The sequence below is a fragment of the Lotus japonicus genome, chromosome 2 (assembly GCF_012489685.1).
Source record: "Lotus japonicus ecotype B-129 chromosome 2, LjGifu_v1.2".
In the NCBI taxonomy this organism is placed as follows: domain Eukaryota; kingdom Viridiplantae; phylum Streptophyta; class Magnoliopsida; order Fabales; family Fabaceae; genus Lotus; species Lotus japonicus.
In genome coordinates this window covers 78,283,512-78,307,447 of record NC_080042.1, presented here as the reverse complement: position 1 = coordinate 78,307,447, position 23,936 = coordinate 78,283,512, and the positions used below count along the sequence as shown (strand labels likewise).

Sequence of the window (23,936 nt, the reverse complement as noted above, 5' to 3'; positions counted from 1 at the left end):
ATCATAAGATCGATAATGATCTTTGTGATTTGAAGGGTTTCTCTTGCTTTGGTAAGGAAGATAGGGAAAAAAAAACAAATCAAGACAACAAGTACGTCTAAGAAATTTAAACATTCTTATAGCAACAAAGTTGATCGTGGAACAATGAATTAGTTTCATAACCATCAACTGTGAAAATATATTGGATAAGACAAATAAAAAAGAGTATGAGGAAAATTTGGAGGGGAAATCAACCTTTGCATTGAAACCATTTATGTCATTTTTTATAGGTGTCCAGGTATATCCAATGCATGTCTACAATGGTGGTCTATACAGAAACGGTGTGGCCAATGGAGTACCCATGAATCATAAATGTTATACACAGTTCACTATCTGCGACAGATCTGATGCATTGAACGTAGTAGTGTAAGCTGTGTTTCATTTCTAAATTGGGTCCAGGCTAGTCATAAACATTTTGACAGCCCCCACCGTCCACATTTCCAATTGAAGTGTGTCAATTGCTGCAACAAACACCCAAAAGTAAAAACCACACACCTCACCCAGCAGTCAGAGACTGCAAGCAGCTACACTTGCAAGTAATTAGTTGACCTCACACAATACTGTCCCTGCTTGCATGCTCGCTCACTCACTCCTCATCCCACCTTTTTAACCCCACACACATTGTACATTTGTACTCTCTCAGAAATCATAATTAACTCACTTTCCACCCCTACTTGTAAAGTGTAAACTGTATATATACATGCCTGCCATGCTCATTTATTAACATCATCCTTTCATAAATTCACCCTTCCATTCATTAACAGACCAAGTGGTAACAATCTTACCTAACGTCCCCAAACTAGGCTTTTCCTAATAAATCCATACAATACATTGATACAAGCCTATATAAATAAAGTACACTGTACACCCCTTGTATTACACATGCAATAAATTTTTGTCCATCTTGTTTGGCAAAACAGAGAAGAACCAAGAACCAAACTAACCATGGCGTCATTGTTCAAGATCAAGAACAATGCCTCTTCTTCTCTCTTCTTCACCATGATCACCTTCTTGCTGTTCTGCATCACCACAACATGCAGCAGCACAGGGGGGCACTGGGTTCAGCTACAACGCAGCATAGGCATCTCAGCCATGCACATGCAGGTCATGAACGACAACAAGGTGGTCATCTTCGACCGCACCGACTTCGGCCCATCCAACATCTCCCTCTCCAACGGCCGCTGCCGCTTCAACCCCCGTGACATGGCCCTCAAGCTCGACTGCACCGCCCACTCCGTCCTCTACGACCTCACCACCAACACTTTCCGCCCTCTCACCATCCAAACCGACGCATGGTGCTCCTCCGGCGCCCTCACCCCCGACGGCACCCTCCTCCAAACCGGCGGCTTCAACGACGGCTACCACAAGCTCCGCACCTTCACCCCCTGCCCACAACACAACCTCTGCGACTGGCTCGAACTCCCCCAGAATCTCACCTCCCCTCGCTGGTACGCCTCCAACCAAATCCTCCCCGACGGAAGAATCATCGTCGTCGGAGGACGCAACGCCTTCACCTACGAATTCGTCCCCACTCGCGACACGGCGTCGTTTCACTACCTCCGATTCTTGCGCCTCACGCGTGACCCGAACCCGGGTGAAGAGAACAATCTTTACCCGTTCTTGCATCTCTTACCCGACGGCAACCTCTTCATCTTCGCCAACCGCCGCTCCGTCCTCTTCGACTACAACCGCCACAGAATCCTCCGGGAGTATCCAATCATGCCGGGGATCGAGAAAAGAAACTACCCCAGCACCGGGTCATCCGTTTTGCTTCCATTGAACCTCACCGGGTTCGGACCAGACAGGACCCGTTTACCCGTCGCCGAGGTGATGATCTGCGGCGGCGCTTACCCCGGCGTGTTCACCTTGGCCAGAAGGTTCAGAGTGTTTCTTGAAGCCTCCAGAACGTGCGGGAGGATTCGGGTCTCCGACCCGAAACCCGGATGGGTAATGGAAACCATGCCCATTCCTCGGGTAATGCCCGATATGATCTTGCTGCCTACAGGGAACGTGATGATCTTGAACGGCGCAGCAAATGGTACCGCAGGGTGGGAAAACGCGGCGAACCCGGTTTTTTACCCGGTTCTATACAGACCCGGTTTGCCTGACCCGTTACAGAGGTTCCAGCTTCTATCTCCGGCGAACACTCCGAGAATGTATCATTCCGCGGCGGTGCTGTTGCCAGATGGAAGGGTGTTAGTAGGTGGCAGCAACCCACACCGGGTTTACGATTTTCGGGGCCCGTACCCGACTGAATTGAGCTTGGACGTGTACTACCCGGATTATTTTGAGCCTGAATCGGAGCCGCTGCGGCCTTCGATTATTGCGGTGGAGGCGGTGAACAATACGGCGCCGTATGGTGGCTTGTTTGCCGTGACGTTCTCATTGCGGGATTACCGTGCGGTTCCAGGGGTCAGTGTGACCCTGGTGGCGCCGTCGTTCACGACGCACTCGTTTGCTATGAACCAGCGGGTGGTGGTGTTGGATGTTGTGGCGGTGGATGAGGTGGCGCCGTCTTCTTACAAGGTTACGGTGCGTGGGCCACCATCTCTCACGGTGGCCCCACCTGGGTACTACATGCTTTATATTGTCCACGCTGGAATTCCAAGTGTTTCGGTCTGGGTTCAGGTTAGATGAGTGATGGATAGCTTTGGTTTTTTTTTTGGGTTTATGGTTTTGGAATGCAAACAAAACTTTGGTTTGAGCCCAAAACATGAAAGAGGGGTGGGTTTGAATTTTGGAACCAAAAAAATAGGTTTCAGACACTATTCTTTTGGCATCAATTGTTGTACATTCTTTAAATTCCTTTTTTCATTTCATTAGTGATATCCCATTTTGTAAGTTATCAATTAGTAAGTACTTTGGGTGAATCCTATTTTGCACTTTTACATTCTCATACAAACTAAGCCTAAACTCTGGATTCTTGATCTAAACTATATCATATTTTAACCCATTTTGTATGTGCTTGGATTGTTTGCTCTTTCACTGACTGGAAAGTATGTCTGGTTCTCCAATATACCAACAATTTCAACCATTAATTTTTTAATATTTAATAGATAGTTAAAATGGTTTATTTTACCAATTTAAGTAACCTGTCATATTAGAAAAGTCAATTCCAAACTTTAATTGATTACAAAATGTAGCTGAGTAAAATATAACTTTAGACGTCAAACGCAGAATGTGTTCTTGTAATTGACCATTGTTCATTTTTTTGACATCAATTTTTCACATTTCTATCATCTCAACAATCACCAGTTGAGATGGATAGTTTTCCGAATGTGTAAACATTTTTTTAGAAGATAATATTTAGAAACTATATATTGAAGGCGATGAATCCACCGTGAGTTATCCTATTTGGACGTTCCTGCAGTCATTGATGAACTCCTCACCGCAACCTTGACCACACCAACCACGCTAAGCTGCCTCCTATCAGGGTTTCGACACGGTCTATCTTCGTTTTTATATTCGTCTTCTATTTGAACTCCCACAAAGTATGCTACCTGGACAAACAGAGAATTCATCAGTAGTGAGTATAAGAAGTAGAAGTAGTTCACTGACAATTCTTTTACCAAAAGTTTCACCAGAAAGAAGGCATTATAAAGTAGTTTTCACTTTGCACTATGATTTGCAGTTTAACTGGTATGGAAGTAGCAATGGTAAATAACTCATCAAATTCAAGGCACATAAATGTGGAGGACCATCACATGATGGATACACAAGTAAAACCCTCATAAGATGCAGAAGGGGCTCTTCCCTAAATACATGTTCTGGATCCGTGACAAACTTAAATCAGCATAGACCCATACAGACATAGAAGTGAGGACTACATTCATGTGAAAACGAAGTTAGCCAATTAACTTATGACAATTAGTAACTCAAACTTCAAAGCCTGGACTACTCAGTCACTTCTGAAGAGAATAAATAGGATGGGAGGAGGCAAGACTCTGAATTTTTCATCCTTAATCACAGATAAAAGGAGAGGGTAAAAATCCAGATACCAATTAGGTAAACAAATGACCAAAGGTTGACATGTAAAATTGTTACCTTGCACTTCAATGGAACATAAAAAATATCCAAAATATCTAATTAGGAAAGAATTATGATAAATATATACTAAGCTATTGTCTACAATTTGTCAATTGAAGCTATTACTCTTCACCATAACACTTGAGCAATCAGATTACATCAACTCTAATTTCCAACTGATAATCTATAGTTCTATGCATTAAAAGGTTTGTATCGGATGATACGCCTTAATAAATTACACAATAATCACAGCCATGATAACCGTTTAGCCAATCTGAATAAATGGTGACTTTTAAAAATTAGCTGACTTGATCATTTAGGGAAAAAAAGTAGGGCTGGAGGAGGAGATCCTAAATCACAACTGGTAACAACAAGAAAATAGGATCAGTTAGTAACTATAATGATCATTACCTTCTTAACAACCTAGCCAAGAAATAATAGCTACTGCCTACTACCATGGTAAAATGATGTCAACGACACATCAACTATGAATTATTAGCTTCCCCAGCCCTTGTACAGTGTACTAGTAAATCACTTGCTTAAACCAACAAAGAATATGAGAAGCTTCACAATTTATATTCATAAAACAGATACTTCAATAACTTAAGTAACATAACGATTTCTATAAATTTTAATAAAGTTGTGCATTAGGACCTGACTGATTGAAATATCAATAAACTGTCAAAGCAGCCAAAAGAAAAGAAGTCTTCTAATTGCCAAAGATGCACAATGAAGATCATATTCAGGTTTGATTATTTTATAAATTCCCATGCCCAATCAGAAGGAGCAAAAACAAATGTCTGATAGAAATGGAAAATAAAAGAGACATTTGAGTTCCATAGTTTAACTAATAAATAGCTCGTCAAGATTACCTTGCCAGAAGCCTCACGAACAGGTGACATGTGAAGAAGATTCCAAAATGAGCTTTTATCTTTCCTGCTAGTAATGCAGTAAATTGATTCAGCACATCCAAAAAATCACAGCTTTGGCAGTACAGACAAGTGAATTCAATGAAAGTATTAACCTGTAATTCAAAATACGTACTGTGCATGGTTGTTCAGTTTTAATGCTTTCCCGAATCTGTAAGCAAAAAGGAAATGACAGAACCAGATGGTCCATTACCAATAATCTAAATTGGCAATTTATAAGACAAATATTGAAGAACTATGATAAGAAAAAATGTATTACCAGATGTAAAGTTGTGGTATCAGTATCTGTTCCTCCTAAAAATCTGCAGTTGCGGCCCAATACTTCATCTCTTGCATAACCTATTCAAGATACAGGGTAATAGAAAACATAACTCGAGTTAACCTCAGATGCCATCAAATTTGCTTTAAACTATCACAAGGGTATTATTAGTTTGTTCAAGGAAAGGGTTTTAGAACCTGTCAATTTCAAGAAGGCATCACTGGCGTAGACTATAGGCATGTCTGGCAAATTCGGATTAGTTCTGCGAGGAAACTCAAATTCAAACAAACAACATATAACAAATTAAGGGTCTACAAAGGGCATTAAGATCATGCTGAAGTAAGATAACTAGACTTTTTCAAATAACTCACAATACAAAGCTTTGTTTGATTCTACCAAGAGAAATAATCAAGGATGAGCTAAAAACACCCACGTCGGGAACGCTGCATCTCTTTCTACACACCAATCTGCCCACGGACTCGCTATAGTAGGTCAGCACAGAAAAGATGTTGTCCAAGGCAGTCACAGCTCTACTCTTCTCAACATCACTTGCCTCACATGGCTCTTCACTCTCCAACTCTGCATGCCATGAAGCTAAAAATCAGCACCTACAATATAGAAAACCCAAACCACCAGTACAAAATAAACAATCACACTCAGCAAGAGCCCCTTAAGGAGCTATATAATCTGGGAGTGTCACATAATGAAACTTGATAAACAAAAACCATTCATCTATAGTTAATTAATCAATTAACCAATCAATTCAAGTTGTAACTAGTAATTTAATTCCCTATAAGTGTGTAACTACCAAAACAGGGTACTAAACAAACCATGAACATGAAGCATTCAATTCAATTCTATGCGGGAAACTGAAAACAAAGAAACAAACAAACCCGTGACATCATTCTCCAACACTTGATTGAGGGAAGAAACACGACCAAGTTCAGCCAAAGAATCAGAGCACACTTCCTTCCGACAACACCGGAACACAAAATCATGCACCTGTGAAAACCCCCCACCTCCTCCTCCGGGAAAATCCCCGTGTCTCCGGCGGTGAAGCGGCACCTGAACGGCGACAAAGTGAACAACACCACCGGAGCTCGCACTGAAAACCGGACACACAAGAAGCAGCATCCAAAACGGCGTGCCATCCTTGCGGTAATTCAACAAAACGACCTGAGCCTCCTTCTCTTCCCTTACGGCCTCACGAATCGCCATCACCGACCTTCTACAGGTTCCCGGCCCCTGGAACATCCCCCCGCCTCTGCCAACAACCTCATCCCGCGAGAACCCGGTCATCTTGAGGAAGCCGAGGCTGGCGAAGACGATTGGGTGGCCGGAGACGGAAGGGTCGGTGATGGTGAAACTTGTATCAGTCAATTCGTCGAGCGACTCGCGCGCGTGGCGGGAGTAACGGTTGTCGAAGGAACTCTCCACCGCAAGAAGCTTGGAATCTTCGAACTCCGTCGTCATGAGCGTAGTAGCAACCACCGTGGATCGTTCTCCTCCTTGGGGTTGTTCCCAATCCCATGTGAACTTGCCTTTGCCTCTCTATGCTGCTATGCAAAACAGGGTTGAAACACAGGGGTATGAAACTCTTGCTACTGTGTTAGCATGCGTAACGAAGATGAAGAAAATGGAGGAAAAATAATATCTGGTTCAAGTTGTGGTGGTGAATTGTGAAGGATGAAGAATCATTCACGCTTTGTGTGTGTTTGTGTGGTTTGATTTTATGAACCCAAAGACAAGAGAAGACACACTGTCACTACCAAAGGGACAAAGATGAGAGAGGAAGAAATTCCCAACTACGCAGCAAACCGTAGTCACACAAATTTCAATATTTTTTTTCATAAAAATATATATGATGCGGATTCTAGCATCAACGTCATTCGAGACTATGAGATCACGTTTCTTTATATACATCGTCCCTCGATAATCGAACTATGAACGAAGTGTTTAAGGAATGCAACTATTTATTATATTGCATGTTGTTTGATGCTACCCTTTTATTAAGTAAAGTTTATCAATTTTACTTAATTCAGAAATGTGAATTTCTTGCTTGCACGTTTTTAAGACTTGTTAATTGGGTTAGTGTAAGATAATGATGCTATTTGGATCTTGGAGTTACTGTCACAAATGTACAGGACTTTTGATATCGCAGTAGTAAGACAATCCAAGAAAACTACAGCAAATTCCGTGCTGGCGCTTACTCTGTTCTTATCCAATCCGAATCACCATTTAATTAGTTTTAATTTTCTGCGTATTTTTTAATTGAGATAATGGATAGGCTGGGCATTTCATCATACACGTGGCTGGGCGTGTAGTGTTTGGACTGTAGTGGCCAGTGGGGGAGATAGTCCTAATCATTGGAGCTTGTTTTTTTTTAACAAGGTATAGTCAGGATATTATGTTCCAACCTGTTAGAATCATTGTAGCTATAAAACTCTCCATTTAATATTTAATGTAGTTGTATTTACTTGAGACGTATGTTTATGTCGATATAATTTCAATTGGTTGATTTGCACACTTTGTGTTCTAATTTTTTGAAAGGGGTGCATACCCAGTAGAGTCAAACCTAATGTGTTCATTCACCACTATGAGTGACTCACTAAGTGTTTGATCAGGGTTTCCTCTCATCTACCACCACCCAACGTGAGTGACTAAGACTTCTTTCTCACTCTTTGCAGGTTCATTTACCAAGGTAACTATTTGTAAATTATTGTATATGGCCTTAATTAATATACCTACATGTCAGCCTATGTTCAAAACATTGTCCTGGTCTCAAATTCCACTCAAGAAGAAGAATATAGAATAGAAACGGTTGAATACTGATAAATTTTATGTGTTTAATTAAGTTTGGGAGTTGCATCAGTGACGCCTTTGTTTTCTTTTCTTTTCTTGCACTGTACCCAAAAAAAAGTTTGATCATTTAATTATGTATGTGATTAACTTGAAGAATTTGAAGTATGCTAACTATTTGAGCTGTTGATTGTGTTTAATTGAAGTTTGAAGTTTGATCTGTTGATTATGTTGTGATTAACCTGTGGAATTAAGTATGCTGACTATTTGGTATATTGATTGAAGCAATGTGTTGTTGACTTGTTGCTCTTTTATGTTGTTGTTCTAATTGTGTTCTAAGCAATAAGTAGTGAAGTACTGTTATATTTGTTTATACAGTTTGGGTTGAGGACTCATGTTGATGTATGCTGTGTTCTATTGTTTTTCAGCATTGGATGCTTTTGAAAACTTATCATGTTGTTTCGTAGAATTAATATGGCCAGTAAATTCACTTTCACAATATGGTGGGAACTGGTCTCTTTAAAAAAAGAAAAAGTAGGAAGTGGTCTCACAGTCACATATCTTCAGATCTTGCTAGCCCCATGGGGCATACAGCGGTAGCACGTTGGAGCTTGCCTCCTTCCGGTAAGCTGAAACTCAACACGGATGGAGCTTGCGACCAGCAAGGTATGCATATGGGCATGGGGGTCTTGTAAAGGATGCTACTCATGCGTGGGTTAATGGTTTTTACACAGGTTCCATTGAAGGTGATCCATTTAAAGCTGAAGTTGAGGCTTTAAAGTTGGGTTTAATTCTGATGTGGGATGTCAACATGAGGAGTGCAGTGTGTGAAGTGGATTGTATTGAATTAGTCCAGGCCCTAGTTGATGAGAGGTACCAATTTCATGCTATGGCGTCGGATCTTCTTGATATCCGGCTTCTTTTGGATCGTGATTGGGATGTCGAGCTTATGCATATCTCTCGGGATGCTAATGAAGTTGCTGATTATCTTGCTGGTCTGGGGTCTGGACTCCAGTGCACTTACACTTGTCTTGAGGCGCCGCCTCCTCAGCTTTGTCCCATCTTGGTTATGGACTTGTTAGCCTTGTAGTTCATTTCCTTGTTTCGTTTTATTTTCCGATGTACCAAAAAATATCTAAGATTTATTAGTTATGAGGGCAAAATACACATACATGTCACATGATACATATAAAAAAAATTAATAGGGATAAATAATAAAAATAACATCCATATTTTTATACAAACAAACAATATATAAAGTATTTAAAAGAGATTTAGAGAACAACAAAAATTTGTGGGGGCATTTTCTCATTTTTGACTTACGTTACTCAATCATTTTGGCCTTTGGGGCAGCAGAGGATGCGAACGCAGAGTCCGAGTGTGAGAATGAAGGAACATTCAAACTGATCACAATTCGCAACTGCAACATTGCATCTCCACTTCATCGCTCTCGCTTTCTTCTCTCCGATCCTTCACCACACAGGTAACCATTCAATTCTCTATTCTCTATTTCTCTTCACTCAATAACTGAATCGTTTCACTTCGCAGACAATTTTCTGTTTCTGTTAATTTCCCGGTGGTGGCGCGATGAATTTTCTGATGCGGTCTACAGCGAGTGTGTACTCAGAACGTTCGCCAGTTCCGAAACCTCGCGGCGATGTGCATCACCGATCTGCATCTGCTGGATCCTCTTTCGAGGCTCTCATGACCGATGATCCGTATGTGCCAAACGGTGCTAAGATTGATTGCGCCGTGAATCCAAAAGATGAATTGCCGATTGGGGTTGATAAGCATGTGGATGTTGCTGAAGATGAAGGATGGATCACCATTCCATATAGTATGTACTATATTAATTTCCGCAGTCATTTTTCCTGTTGTTACATTTCTTCTTGATTCGTTCGCGGTACATTAGAATTCGGATATAATATCTGTTTGATCTTATTATACATACATTAAATTGCATTATGCAATGTATAGTAGTTGCATAGGGTTGAAAGTGCTATAAACAGGATACAATATAAGCTTTAAATTGTATTATGCAATGTAGTAGTTGCATAGGGTTGAAAGTACTGTAAACAGGATACAATATAAGCATTAAACTGTATAGTGTCAAAAGATTTACGCGTGAGGATATTGTCACCGTTTTCTGCTTTTCATAGTGTTTTGCTTTTCTTCTAGGTGCTATAGTTTTTCAAATTTTGTATTGTTACTAGAAGAAACAAATTATACAAATTACTTTTTTGTGAAAGGAATTTGTTAATTTTGATTGTTATATGCTTAGCGCACAGATGAACTTTATATTCACTACATGGTTTCTGTCGGTTCTTAATTCAGTGGTGTTATATGTGATGTTATATGAGGTCTCATTTAACATAAGCAAAACGATTTCTTTTATGTGAGCTCTTATATGTGTAATGTGATATTATGGGCGTGATTGCTCTACACACCTAATTCTTAAATTTCTTTTTGTAGAGGAACTTCCTGAAAATTGGAATCATGTGCCAGAAATACAGTCCCTGCGCACTCTTGATCGACCCTTTCTTCTTCCTGGTAATAGGTTGTTTTGGTCTTTAAATATGTTAATTTCAGTTTTGGCATGTGTGATTTGGTCAGCTGACTTTCACAAAAAGTTGAGCGGACCTAATTGATACCTGTAATTCAGGTGAACAAGTTCATATCTTGGCATGCTTGTCTGCATCTAAGCAGGATACAAAGATGATTACTCCGTTTAAAGTTTCCGCTATGGCGAGTGCAAATGGCACAGGTCAAAGCCCTGAGAAAGAAAATGGAAACACTGAAAACAGAATTAATTCAGTATCTGGAGAAGGGGAACTGAGTACCAGTGGCGAAGAGAAGCTGGAAGATATTTCTGATGTTGAATCCCGTCTTCAGACGGAAGTTCATAAAAGAAAAACTGCATTATTGTTGCAAAAGTTTGAAAATTCCCACTTCTTCGTGAGGATTTCTGACTCCGATGAGCCTCTTTGGTCAAAAAGAATTTCTTCAGAAAGGTTTTCAAACTCTTCTGAAGAAAATAGTCAAAAGGCCCCAATAATTAAAACTAAAGAGGCTGCATTAACTCCTACAAGTGCAGTCATTGATCGAGGGAATTTCGATGGAACTATTTCTGGTGGAGCAGCGAGAAATTCTGCCAAGTGTTTTGCTTTACCTAATGGAGACATCGTGGTATGTGCCATTGCCTTAGAACTTTGGAAACTATGATCAAGTTTTGACTTTATCTAAAATTGGTAAAGAGAGACAGATGTTTGTCAGTTTGGACTTTGGATCTAAAAGTTCCCTCGTCATATGGGGTACTCTTTGTCATTTGAATTTAAGATCGATATAATGTCCAAGTCCAATTCAAGGAGGATCTCTATTCAGGGCCCACATTATTTTTCCATGCACACAACAACATTTGTGTCTTGTCAAGATCTTGGATTAGAATATCCAAGACATCTTTGTCATTGTGTGAGACTAGAAATGGTCTTAGAGAACCAAGACATGCGATACTGCAGTCCAAATCTCTTTTTCAACCTCTTAGTGTTAGTGAAACTCATGGTGAATCTTTTAGTAAAAATATATAGTCTTAGTGCCTTTGGATGAGATTGTGCAGTGAGTTTACAAAACAGCATTATCTGCTATAGGTAGTATATTTACTTATATAATCACATCATCAATGGGATTTCTTGGCTACATCTGTTATAATGGGGGTTTTGACTTGGCTTTGCCTGCTATCACCTTGGTTTCTTTTTTATTTTTTATAGATTTTTTTGCATTTGTTTAATTTTTAACTTTTTTAGTGGTGTTTTCCTTTTCTCTTTAATGCCTCTGAAGGCATTCATGAAAATTTGATGGCAAAACACTAGTTGATCAAGATATGCTTTCTATATAACTTCATTTTGACTCTTGAGGTCTTTTAATCCTTCAATATGCAAAACCTTCTTAATTATGATGATTGGTAATCTTTATTACTCTTATTACTGATCTAATTGCATTTTCCTATTTGGAAGGATTCAGGTTCTTTTACAAGTGAACGTTGATGTTACTTCTCTTAAAGATCCTTGTATAGAAATTCTTCAATTTGAGAAGTGTCAGGAGAGAATGTTGTCTCCTGACAGCCAGGTGGATGCAGTTTATACAAATCAGGATCCATACGCAGAGCTGTTAAATTGGATACTTCCATTGGATAATGGGAAACCTCTTACACGCCCCCTATCTCCTTCACATTTAACTTCAAATTCAGGGATTAGTAGCACCTCTCAGAGGTCCAATTTTCCAGCATCATCCGGCTCTCAGTTATTCTCCTTTGGCAATTTCAGAAGTTACTCCATGTCATCATTACCCCAAACTACCACCACTCCAAATGCTCCTGTTAAAGCAGTGAGTTCTAAGCCAAGTTTTGATCTTGAGGATCGCGATCGAAACTCATCTAAGAAATATTTATGGAAAAAAACTGGGGTGGAAGAACTACTATCTTTTCGAGGTGTCTCATTGGAGAGAGACAGATTTTCTGTTTGTTGTGGGTTAGAAGGCATCTATACACCTGGAAAAAAGTGGAGAAGGAAAGTTGAAATAATACAACCTGTAGAGATTCATTCTTTTGCTGCTGACTTCAATTCAGAGGATATTTTGTGTGTTCAGATAAAGGTTTGAACTATGATGCCATGGATCAAATTGTTTGACAACTCTTTTTTAATGTCTATTATTGTACATTATTTTGCCATGCTTCTCTTTAGGGCCTTTCTGCTTTTTGTTTGTTCTGCTTTTATTAAAAGTTCTTAAGTTGTTCTCCAGAACGTTGCTCCTGCACATGCTCCAGATATTGTGATATTTATAGATGCCATAAATATTGTTTTTGAGGAGTCTGCAAAAAATGGAACACAGTCATCATTGCCGCTTTCATGTGTTGAAGCTGGAAATGATCATTCTTTTCCAAATCTAGCCCTCAGGTTATTTTCCTGAATAAACATCTTAAAATTGTTCCTAATATCTATCGTTACTCATCTGATATTATCATACTATGCTGATACCTGGCTATTCAGTATTTGAGTTTCACATGCTTGTGCTGAGGGACACCCCCTGCCCTCGAAACAGGTTAAAGGTTAAAACAAACCCTGCAAAAGAGGGCGGTGGGTGGTTTCATGATGGAAGGTGAGGGAGACAAGTACATTGTCATATGGGTTCAATATGCATGTGAGAAACTAGAAAACCTTACATGGTGATATATAGTTTTATCTAAATGAGCTTATTTACTGGTCAACATTCTCCCATTTTTTAAGGCACTTTCTCATATTAGCATTCAGCCATTTGACAGAAAGTTCAAAATTGTAAAATAATTTCTACCGATTATTTACTGGTCAACGTTCTCCCATTTTTTTAAGGCACTTTCTCATACTGGAAAGTGATTATTCTTGATGGCTTTAGTTGCTATTCCTACTGTACCATATAAGCATTAAAATGGACAAGTTTAGTGGATAAACCACATGATTTAGATTTAATTGGAATAGGGCAAGTCAAATATTAGAGTTAGTGTGTATAATGCTGATGGTTTAGCTAAGAAACTATAATTTCTTAGATAAGTTTTTAATGTACTAAAAAAAGTCTCATCATGATTTTTTAAGGAAATTGTAAAATATTTTCTTGTTGTAGAATTGCATATCATGTTCTTGTGAGTTACTAGTGAATAATGAGGTGTATTATGCACAAATATGAACAATCCAAAAATAACCTTGGAGAATCATTTTTTTTTGACAAAAAATATGTCTTTACTTGAATTCTTGAGGTTGTATCTTTTTTCTGTTGATATCGATCTGATTAAATGTTAGGAAAATAAGGCAAGATAATTTAATATACCCAGTAAAAATTTGGATTTAGGTTTCGGTTATTAGCTCTAATAATATGCTTCATCTTATTGAAAGTTTCTGATTACAGGAGAGGTGAAGAGCATTCTTTTATCCTTAAACCAGCACCTTCAACGTTGAAGGGTCTTCAAGTTCAGGATAATAGAAGTTCCCAATTGTCAAAGTTGCAATCTGGAAATAAAAAACCAAAATTTAGTATTGATCAGTATGCTATTATGGTGTCATGTCGATGCAATTATACAGGTAGGCTTTTTGCCACCTTGGTCTTATCTACTGAATGTTAGGGTGTTAATTGTTTTTCCTATGGTTTCTCCCCTCTTAATCTAGCATCGAGATTGTTCTTTAAGCAACCAACCAGTTGGCGACCACGCACCTCAAGGGACATCATGATCTCTGTTGCATCAGAGAGGTCAGGACAGTCAAGAGGAGCTTATGGAAAATATAGCCAACTTCCTGTGCAGGTCAATATATGTTTATCTGTTTTCTAACTCATTTTAAGGCTTGGCATAGGAGCTCATTTACTTTGGTTTGATTAGGTTCCAACTATAATTACTTCTATCATTTTTATCTTATTTTTATCTGCAATCACAGTTTGTTTAACATAACTGATTTAATTTGATCAGATCTTAACTCTTCAAGCTTCAAATTTGACATCTGAAGATCTAACTTTGACAGTGCTTGCTCCTGCATCATTTACTTTACCCCCTTCAGTGGCTTCTCTGAATTCACCGGCAACTCCAATGAGCCCTTTTATTGGTCTCGCAGACTTTTTAGGAAGAGTAAACGGTGAAAGAGGTCTCGGTTCCACCTGGAGACAGAGATTCACTTCTATTATGAATAAAAATGAGAAACAAAGTTATGATGGCGAAGCTCAGGCAGTTTCTATGAGTGACGATGGCATTCCTATTTCTGGTCCTAGTTGTACACATCTATGGCTGCAGAGTAGAGTTCCACTTGGGTAATGAATAAGATCTCATTTTCATTTCTGTAAATTGTTTTAGACTTTAGACTGGTCTGACTGATTTAAAACCATGTGTGGGGCACATCAGATGTATTCCGCCTCGATCCGTAGCCACTATCAAGCTCGAACTGCTTCCATTGACTTATGGCATAATTACGCTAGACTCTCTGCAAATTGATGTCAAGGAAAAAGGTAAAGATCACTGTTCTTTTGAACACTGCATGTTTGAGCATCTAACTGAATAAATATTTGGTCACTATAAATTCTCGAGAAAATGAACTGCTACCTGATGATATGTTGCTTCTATGATTGGCATGGTTCTTTTGAAGTATCAATCATCAGTGTAAGTGTGTAACTATAACATTGTGAGTTGTGACTGAAACATGCACTTTTTAGTCAATTCATTTTATAAGGTCTTGTGGTGGCTTCCCCTAGTTGTGACATCTAATGTAACAAGTGCCCAGTTTGATCCATTTTTTTGTTACTAGTTATGCAGCCTAGAACTAGTCATTTGTATCCACCATCATCTCTTTACGTTTTTACATATGAAAGCAAATACTCTTAGATATTACACCACTAATAAGTGAGAATTATACACACAAAGTTTTAGTTTACTTTTTTGCATTCTGTTTTATTTGTCACTGGAAAAAGTTTTTCTCTTTACAAATGGTCATCTTCTCATGATGCAAAATGTCAATCAGCTCAGGTTCTCACAGATTCACATCCTGGTGTTACAGGTATTACTTTTATCCCTGAGTGCTCACTGAAGATAAATGCAACTCCCTGCATTTCCAAGGGATTGAGACTTGAGTAGGATGGACGTATACCTGGTTGCATTTACTTCTGCATTTTCTCCGGGGCAATATAACAAAAATGGATGATTAGCTTTTACATGAATTTCGAAAAATTTCCACGACTTTTAATGGCACAGAATGGGCAATTTGCATCCTTAGACTCTAAAATTTCTCTCGTGACTTACTGTCAAGTGTCAATGGCACACAAAGTAACAACTTCTTACACTTGGTTTAGAATTATGAAGTTGACATTGTTTATTTGTGTTAAACATAGCTTCATTTTTGCATTGTATATACCACGAGCTTAAATAGAGGCTTACCCCTTGAAAGGGATGAATATATTTTTCATAGGTTTTTTTATATAACCCTTCAGAGTGAACAAAGAGTGCCTCTAATAAATTGCAGTGGACAGTTGCAATTGAATGCACTTCCAATTGATCATCTAGATTTTCAGGTTTTTATACTTTTATGTTTAGACAGAGAAATGGAATGAGAAAGATGAACACATCATATTTCATTATCAGTAAGTACATGTGTTCATATTAATGTGATAACTTGTTTAAAAATGAAATGCTGTCACACTCACATAATCTTTTGACAATTTAATGCTCATTGATCTTTATGAATATTTTACAACCATCTGAATTCAGGCATTTAAACTTAATATCCCCTTCCCTTTTCCTTCACTTTCTCCTTCTACTCAAGAACTGTTCCTGCTGCAATTTTTGTGGGTGAGTAGAATTGATTCTATACATCAGGTAAAGGGAAGTTGCTTTTCTCTGCCATGATTTTGGCTTTAACTTGGTTTTTGTATATAAGTTTCCAAACACACTGCAAATGAATAATCTAGGGGAGGCATAATAATTGAAGAAATGAATAGTAGTTCATTTGAAATCAACATATCAAATCAGAAGCTCTGAAATAAACCTCCATCAATGTTCCACGCTGATCCGTAAAGTCAAGTGCAATCCCTTACCCCAGCAAGCAATCTCTTAATCAATCTCATGTCAGCTGTCAAACTTATTCCCCTTTACTCCCATTCCTATTCTTTTAGATATGATTGCCAGTTACAACAACCTACGCTTGAGACAAGTTTTAGGTCTTCCAAATTTTGAAAGCAACCATGCTATCTTTGTGTGCCTCTGCTTCGTTATCCTCCTAATTACCGTGAGAGAATGGCATGTGCAGAAAAAGAAGAAAAAGGCAGTAACGAGTAACACGCTTACCTCCTTTTTGACTAATCAAATGCTACGTTAATTAGTTGAGGTGAAAACTAGCAAGGGAAAATATATTTTATCCTTATTCAGTTAAAATTGTTAAGTGTATAGTAATTATATAACTAAGATGATTAGTTTGGGGTGTGAACATTCGCTTAGAAACCACATCATGAAATGATTAGCTCTGGTTCTTCAATTTACAAGACTCAAACTAAGGCATTATTTAAGGAAGATCAAACTTATATCACATGAACAAATCACTCATTGATAAATGATTTTCAAATACAAATAGAATCCAGGGAAACAATAAATTATAACTGATGTTCTAGTAATGTGATAGTCTAAGATATGCTTAGTCAAGTAATGCTAATAGGATATTGACATGTGTTTAAATCTGTTAAATAATTGTGACAATTTCTTTATAGATGTCTCGAATACCTTGTAATCGTCAACAGAACCTATCATAACTGACCTTTCTTCAAATACTAATTAATGGAGTAAAATTTAATCTCCCTGGTTGAGTTTAGTTTAAAAAACAAAGTTGAGTTTAGTTATACTTCTAATATTTAAATAAACAAATATGTTTATGTTGAATAATAGAAAAAGGATTTAATTAAACAATTAAAATATTTTAAATTATAAGCGATATATACATATATTCCAAAAACTGCCGCTAAACCAACATCATGATAACGTCTGATGTTAGATTTACCTTAACTTTTACTGTGTCGAGAGATGTATGACATATTAGTTCTTTGATTTAGTTCTCATACAAAGTTTGTTTTTTCGTTCGATCAATTGAATGTAAACGAATATTAAAAGTCTATTTCATGTTTAATCACTTGAAAAGTGAGTTGTGAATTTTCATGAATCAAACGTAACTTCAAACAGAAAAACAAACATAGCTCTAATAGAATGATCATATTCACTTCAAACCACTATAGCAATTTAGCTTTTTTTTATGAATTAAAATTTAGGGTGAAAGAATAGTGCCCTAATATTTACCTCACCCGAAGGAAATTAGCGGAGTTTCGAGCTTGCAACCTCTCAAATACAAGACTCTCTTATGCTCATTATACAAACCCCTTGCAGTGGCGGAGGCAGACTTTTAGGTTGACAGGGGCCAAAATTAAATAAAAAATATACAAATATTTAAGGTCATGTATACCTTTTATCCTTAAAAAATTGACAAAGTGTTGATTGTCATCTAAAGCATTTATCTCTTTTCTCTTCCTATCTCTCTTTAGTAGTCTATCATCATCGAGTATACACTATACACAAATCTTTGTTGTTTATATATTGAGATTTAAGAAAAAGAAATTTCTATCTTGAGAAAATTGTGTGCAAAGAAGATATGGTACCGTCATTTAATTTGTATGCATGTGTTATATATTTATCAATCACTTAATTTAGAGAAAATAGGAGGTGTACTAACAGTCTAAACTTTCTTTACACATGCATCAAATTAATTTTCGCTACATGAGTAGTTTATTAATTAAAGTTAAAAAAGTTTGTAACCACTTAATCCTATGTGGCATAATGCGATTGAATGTTAGTGTAAATTATTTTTTTACACTGACGGTGCATATCAATTAATCTCAACTTAAAAAATGTTGTTACAATATATAGTTTTCGAACTTACCATATTTTGGATTATACCCCACCCGAAACCCAAAAAGAAAGTAACTTTATTGTAGAATATTTGAGAATGTTAAGATTTTTTTTTTTTTTTTAAATGAATGAATTATTAATTGCACAAGATATAATATGATTGGAAATATTATCAATTGACAAAAAGTTAGAATAGTTTTCATGGTTACAAAAATAAAAATAGAATTTAGGTTTCTTTTTTATAAGCAAAATAGAATTTAGGTATTAGTAAGTGGTTAATTTAAGTGATTTTTTTATAAGCATTTAAGTAATATATGTTCGGTACTACTTAAATAAAGTCTCATATTTTTTAGTCAATATACTCTAAGAAAAGAAACCCCTCCTGGGCCACGTGTCACGTTTTCCTTTTTTCTCTTTTACTAAAACTTTTTTCTTTTTCCTCTGAAGTTCCCGCTCTATTTTCAGTCCAATTCCTTTTGTTGTTTTAAAACCATTTCAAAAACTTGACATTAAAAAGAACTCTGCAAAAGTCATATCAATTGGAAAGAGAAATGTTAAAAAATAATATTTGTTTCCTTTTCCAACACTCATTTGCAGAACAAAAACGCACCTTCTCTCCTCTGTTTTTAAAATTTCAGATTCAACTCAAAATCATCTTCTTCTCTCCACCTTTAATTTTTTCGTCTCTTCTCTTCCTAAAGCAGTGTTTCTTCTTCTCCTCAAACCATTTGCTCAGTTTTTATTTTATTTTATTTTTTTCCCTTCTCTTCCTGAGCTCTATTGGTTAAACTTAACCGAGTGTTTCATCTTCCCCCAAAACCATCATCAAATGCTTTCACACATCAAATTAGTTTGAAAATATGCTTCTCTCTTCCTTCTCCCTAAACTCTGTCATGCTGAATCTTCTCTGTCGCACGATCTCTTTTTTCTTCCCCTTTCCGGTTACTATATTGTTACTGATGTTTACTCTGCTTATTTTGCTTAATGTCGTTTTCCTTTACTTGCAGGAGGGACAATTTCTTAGAGGTATTTTTATTTCTAAATTTCAACTTGTCTTAGGTAATGCACAGTATCAATTGAACTCTTTTTGTCAGATGTTGGATTGGTATGACTCATTGCAGGCAGAGAACTGTTCAAAAAATATGGAAGACTGTGATATATGGCAAGTCCTTGCAGGTTAGGTCGCTGTATTTTGAAGATTTATTTTTATTTTTAAAATTTTGGTTTTGTTCTAAAGCTATATATGTTTTTCAATGGCAGGTATTGATCTTGCTGGTCAGATTGCTTTGGTTCTAATAGCTGTGTTTTTTCTTAGCAGGTCTTAATTTTAATGGTCAAAGTTTTTCTGACACCTTTCAGAAGCTTTCATTGCTATTTATATTAATACTTAAATTGGTTTGATTTTGTTGGTGCATTGTTATTTGCTCCCTCTACGAATATTTGCATCCTTTTAGTGTGCAAATGGTGAACCCCTTGATTTAGATGTGTTCTTAGGACAAACTCATCTTGAAGTCAAAAGTCAGTCTACCACAAGTGACTATGACTTGGGTGTCTTTAACTGAATGTTGTATTTTCTTTTCATTTCAGTTTTTAGTGTCAAAATTTGGCAGCACAGATTTATTCCAAAAAAAGAAGTGATGAAAAACCTAATGTTCCTTCATGTATCTAATTCATTGCTTGAAAACCTCTGGCTACCTGCTTCTTGCTAGATCATCCTCACGCACTATAGTAGGTAAGCAAGTTCAAGACGCTACTTGGAATCTACTTGGAATCTACAATTATATCTCTTTTTTCCGCAATCAGTTATCTTTGTTTGTTTTTATTTCTTTTTGTTCCTTAACCTGAATTTGTTTCACTTGCTAAAGCATGATGAAAAATGAGGTTCCATTTCTTTCTAATTTCTCTCTTTATTAGTTCAGTTTGTTCACTCTATTTTCACTACGATTTAAGGTTTGATTCTTTTTCCTAAGCCTATAAATTAGTATTTTTTAGCTTTTGTTTATGATTATTGCTGGACCAGTTTTATATCAATGTGCTACTTTGGTCCAAAAGGAACAATTGTTACGAACTGCTATTTTGGTAATTAGGACTTGATTTTTTGTGTTGTCATGACTAACCTCATGTAGTTTCTAATGTTCTCTCTAATTGGATAAGTACCTTATTGACTGATAATTGCTTAGTGATATATGCAACTTAATTGGATGCTGCATTTTTGAGATTTTGAAGCCTTCATCTTTGAGCTTATTTGTGTTATATTAATGGATAATGCTTTACTCTTGCTCTCACTGTTTTGAAAGAGCCATGGGAAGTACCATCTGAATGCTTGCTTTTTGAAAGAGTCATGGGAAGTACCATCTGGCTTGCTTCTGAAATCTGGAATGCCATGTTGGTTGTACTAATCTTTCTAATTCCTCAATTATTCAGGCCTCTTAGTTTGCTTATTAAAAACAAATTCAGGCCTCTTAGTGAAAACTTATTGTCTTATGCTCTACGAATTTTACAGGGGCCGGCTTCACTGCTTCATTTTTTTTATCTTCTCCATAGACTACATGGGTAAGTCATTTTTCTCTTTTGTCTTTTTTGTGTCAATATTTAGTATCATCGATCTTAATTTTATAAAAGATGTGATGGAAAACCTAATTTACCTTCATCTAGCTGATTCATTGGTTAACAACCTCCTAATATGCTTCTTGCTGGATTTCCCCCAAGCTATATAACAATATTGTGTACTAGATGCTACTTGTAATCTACATTTATATCCATTTACTGTTATCCAGAATTAGTTCTCTTTGTTCTTTTTGTTTTTATTTCTTTGTTCATTAGTTTTTTCACAACACTTTTTCATTAGTTATATCTTTGGATTTGTCACTTTTCGCAATAAACCATTGCTGCTATCTTCTATTTTGTCAAGTGACAGCTTCAAAAGTCTTTTTTTAGTGTTATAGAGATGACAATTCTTTTGTTTCTATTGTTCTTTGAGTTTCTATATAGTAAATGATGAATATAGTGTGACTATGTTCATATTACAATGTTGTAAATACCTGGGCTGGGATGCAACCTCTTGAAGTTTGTTTGAGGAAACATGAAGTAACAATGCTCCTACATTATGAGAATGGTCCGAGTGCTCTATCTCTTTGGCATTATGGCCCCACATTTCCTTTCTTGATAGGGAAAGTTGGATTATATTTTTCAACTTTCTCCTTTAATTGCATCTCGTGTTCTTTTGTCTTTTCCTAATAGCATTGCAAACACCATCCTTGAGTATAATAGGTTCATGCTCTTGCTTTATTGTTTTATAGCCAGTGTTGTGTTTCCCGTCCTAATTATTGGTTCTATTTTATAGTTGCTAACTTATTGTGCTTTAATGTCAACTTTGTGATGCTACTTTCTTATTCTTAGTTATTTTGATCAGTGTTATACTACTCCATAATCAGGATTTCATAGTTTAACTATCATATTGTTGATCTATTTGTGGAGGTGATTTTAGTTTTCACTATAATGTTTGATTGTGTTATTGCAGAAAGAAGGAGAGCATGTGGAACAAGATTGTTAGGCATGATGATGAAGATAATGGTCTGTTATGGTAGAGCTATTAATAGGAGTAGATGGTTCTTCAAGTACAACATTGATTTATGGAAAATATTGGCTCACTCCAAAGAATGCTTTCTATTTGGTCATTATTAGTATATACTTATAATTGGATTTCTCATGTTTGTTCTTAGTTGTCGCTATAATTTATATTAATCTTACAATTTCATTTTTTAGCTATTCTTCTCCCTTACTTTTTTTAGAAATAACTTATTTAAAATCTGACTGGAGTTTAACAAAAATACTTACATGGTTATATTGTCAAATAAAGATTCTTATATGGTTTATTATTAAATTTTTAAATATAAAATTTTCCAACCAGAATCTCAAATAAACATAGAATTACTTCAAAATTTTATTTGATCAACTTAAGTGTGCGATACAAATAGGATTTCTTAAAAAAAACTACTATACTAATAAATTATTTTGGTTAACTAATAAATCATTTAAATAAATTATTCTTCAATGTTTAAGTATATAATTTCAGTTTTAAAAAAAATTCATTAGTTAACGGGAAAAATATCAATGCTAACTAAAATAATAAATTTTTAAAAATTCTTACATAATGGATTTTTATATTATATATGGATTGACATATCTTCCTTTATACATAGTTAATTTACACTAAGTTTTATTATAAAATTATTTTTTCAAAGTTTAAATAACAATTTCATTACAATTTAAATTATTTTGGCTAACTAATAAATTATTTAAATAAATTATCCTTCAATGTTTAAATAAATAATTTTATTGATCAACGGGGAACATGTCCTTGCTAATAATTTTTAAAAATAATTCTTACACAATGAATATTTATATTACATACACCTCGGAGGTGTTGTTTCCACTTTTTTGATTGGGTTGACCTCCTATCTTATCCTTTGTAAAGGATTTCCCAGCTTTTCTAGCAATATATATATATATATATATATATATATATATATATAAATTTTTATTCTCAAAAAAAATATACATTTATACATACTTAATTTAAAATACATTTTACGATAAATTATTTTTAACTTTACTAAATAATTTTATTATTTTTTAAAGTATTTGTTAACGAATAAATTATTTAACGAAATTATTTTTTAAGGTTTAAATAAATAATCTCATAAATCAACGGGGAAAATGTTCATGCTAACAAGAATTATATTTTTTTAGAAATTCTTACATAATGAATTTTTATATTATATAGAGATTATTTATATCTTCTTTTACAGAGTTAATTTACATTAACTTTTAAAATAAAAATATTTTTTTCGTTTTTTACTAAATATTTTGATTTATATTGAACTATTTTGGTTAACTAATAAATGATAAATTATTTAAGATATATTTAAATAATTTATCTTATAATGTTTAAATAAATAATTTCATGAATCAACGGGAAAAATATATATGCTACTAAATTTATATATTTTAAAAAATTCTTAAATAATGAATTTTAATATTATATAGAGATTAGTTATTTCTTTATTTTTTTCAATGAATACATAAATAATTTTACCATAATTTACATTATTTTTTAAATACATAATTTCATCAATCAACGGGGAAAATGTCTATGCTAACAAAATTAATAACTTTTAAAAATCTTACTTAATAATTTTTTATATTACATAGAAATTAGTAATAATAAAACTCAAAAAATATTGGCGCACCATAAATTTCCCATAAACTTAATCAAACCTTTAAATTTAAATATTAAGTAACTTTTCAGACTCACATATATTACAATTGCTTTATCTTAAAAATTTTAATTTATATTTTTTATTTTAAATAAAAATTGTTAAGTAAAATCAATCGCGGTAGACGACCGTGACCCGTGCAGTTGCACGGGTAACTTACT

The 23,936-nt window shown here is 35.7% G+C and overlaps 5 protein-coding genes across 20 annotated transcripts; 4 read left to right on the top strand and 1 right to left on the bottom strand.

The window, feature by feature from the left end:
• Positions 1-973: 973 nt before the first annotated feature.
• On the top strand, positions 974-2,867 carry LOC130739884 (aldehyde oxidase GLOX-like). Its single transcript, XM_057592349.1, has one exon. It carries the CDS (start codon positions 985-987, stop codon positions 2,674-2,676), a length of 1,692 nt encoding a protein of 563 aa, XP_057448332.1. The 5' UTR covers positions 974-984; the 3' UTR covers positions 2,677-2,867.
• A 316-nt stretch (positions 2,868-3,183) lies between these two features.
• Positions 3,184-7,078, bottom strand: LOC130739885 (protein TWIN LOV 1). 5 transcript variants are annotated; one of them, XM_057592352.1, is made up of 7 exons: positions 6,147-7,078; positions 5,687-5,832; positions 5,451-5,526; positions 5,254-5,333; positions 5,090-5,145; positions 4,938-5,004; positions 3,184-3,539 (listed from the first exon to the last, which is right to left on the bottom strand). In XM_057592352.1, exons 1-7 carry the CDS (start codon positions 6,724-6,726, stop codon positions 3,390-3,392), a joined length of 1,155 nt encoding a protein of 384 aa, XP_057448335.1. In that variant the 5' UTR covers positions 6,727-7,078; the 3' UTR covers positions 3,184-3,389. The 5 variants fall into 5 exon arrangements, 3 of the variants coding, with proteins under 3 accessions (XP_057448335.1, XP_057448333.1, XP_057448334.1); XM_057592350.1 differs by having other exon boundaries at positions 5,451-5,515; positions 5,625-5,832; positions 6,147-7,076; XM_057592351.1 differs by having other exon boundaries at positions 4,938-5,001; positions 5,451-5,515; positions 5,625-5,832; positions 6,147-7,075.
• A 640-nt stretch (positions 7,079-7,718) lies between these two features.
• Positions 7,719-16,109, top strand: LOC130739882 (uncharacterized). 7 transcript variants are annotated; one of them, XM_057592342.1, is made up of 13 exons: positions 7,728-7,954; positions 8,481-8,676; positions 8,787-9,535; positions 9,601-9,889; positions 10,525-10,602; positions 10,715-11,238; positions 12,070-12,699; positions 12,847-13,001; positions 13,984-14,156; positions 14,241-14,374; positions 14,537-14,871; positions 14,963-15,066; positions 15,612-16,109. In XM_057592342.1, exons 4-13 carry the CDS (start codon positions 9,640-9,642, stop codon positions 15,686-15,688), a joined length of 2,460 nt encoding a protein of 819 aa, XP_057448325.1. In that variant the 5' UTR covers positions 7,728-7,954; positions 8,481-8,676; positions 8,787-9,535; positions 9,601-9,639; the 3' UTR covers positions 15,689-16,109. The 7 variants fall into 7 exon arrangements, with proteins under 7 accessions (XP_057448330.1, XP_057448325.1, XP_057448328.1 ...); XM_057592345.1 differs by having other exon boundaries at positions 8,481-9,118; positions 9,409-9,535; XM_057592344.1 differs by having other exon boundaries at positions 8,620-9,535.
• Positions 8,634-9,142, top strand: LOC130737073 (uncharacterized). Its single transcript, XM_057588843.1, has 2 exons — positions 8,634-8,718; positions 8,787-9,142. Exons 1-2 carry the CDS (start codon positions 8,634-8,636, stop codon positions 9,140-9,142), a joined length of 441 nt encoding a protein of 146 aa, XP_057444826.1.
• A 2,773-nt stretch (positions 16,110-18,882) lies between the features above and the next one.
• Positions 18,883-22,260, top strand: LOC130739880 (uncharacterized). 6 transcript variants are annotated; one of them, XM_057592337.1, is made up of 5 exons: positions 18,883-19,672; positions 20,084-20,228; positions 20,794-20,881; positions 21,000-21,049; positions 22,017-22,260. In XM_057592337.1, the coding sequence occupies exons 2-5, from the start codon at positions 20,156-20,158 to the stop codon at positions 22,178-22,180; spliced, it is 375 nt and encodes a 124-aa protein (XP_057448320.1). In that variant the 5' UTR covers positions 18,883-19,672; positions 20,084-20,155; the 3' UTR covers positions 22,181-22,260. The 6 variants fall into 6 exon arrangements, 4 of the variants coding, with proteins under 4 accessions (XP_057448320.1, XP_057448322.1, XP_057448321.1 ...); XM_057592339.1 differs by having other exon boundaries at positions 20,794-20,885; XM_057592338.1 differs by having other exon boundaries at positions 20,794-20,888.
• Positions 22,261-23,936: the final 1,676 nt, after the last annotated feature.

Bases quoted from the DNA above. Each gene is read 5' to 3' on its own strand.
- LOC130739884 (XM_057592349.1), top strand. From the start codon at position 985: ATGGCGTCATTGTTCAAGATCAAGAACAATGCCTCTTCTTCTCTCTTC.
- LOC130739885 (XM_057592350.1), bottom strand. From the start codon at position 6,726: ATGACGACGGAGTTCGAAGATTCCAAGCTTCTTGCGGTGGAGAGTTCC. The intron at 5,334-5,450 runs GTTCTAAAACCC...TATCTTGAATAG, and splicing joins TGCCTTCTTGAAATTGACAG to GTTATGCAAGAGATGAAGTA. The intron at 5,146-5,253 runs GTAATACATTTT...TTTTGCTTACAG, and splicing joins ATACCACAACTTTACATCTG to ATTCGGGAAAGCATTAAAAC.
- LOC130737073 (XM_057588843.1), top strand. From the start codon at position 8,634: ATGGGGCATACAGCGGTAGCACGTTGGAGCTTGCCTCCTTCCGGTAAG. The intron at 8,719-8,786 runs GTATGCATATGG...GTTTTTACACAG, and splicing joins TGGAGCTTGCGACCAGCAAG to GTTCCATTGAAGGTGATCCA.
- LOC130739882 (XM_057592344.1), top strand. From the start codon at position 9,640: ATGAATTTTCTGATGCGGTCTACAGCGAGTGTGTACTCAGAACGTTCG. The intron at 13,002-13,983 runs GTTATTTTCCTG...TTCTGATTACAG, and splicing joins TTTCCAAATCTAGCCCTCAG to GAGAGGTGAAGAGCATTCTT. The intron at 14,375-14,536 runs GTCAATATATGT...TAATTTGATCAG, and splicing joins ATAGCCAACTTCCTGTGCAG to ATCTTAACTCTTCAAGCTTC.
- LOC130739880 (XM_057592336.1), top strand. From the start codon at position 20,156: ATGTATCTAATTCATTGCTTGAAAACCTCTGGCTACCTGCTTCTTGCT. The intron at 20,229-20,793 runs GTAAGCAAGTTC...CTGTTTTGAAAG, and splicing joins ATCCTCACGCACTATAGTAG to AGCCATGGGAAGTACCATCT. The intron at 21,050-22,016 runs GTAAGTCATTTT...GTGTTATTGCAG, and splicing joins CTTCTCCATAGACTACATGG to AAAGAAGGAGAGCATGTGGA.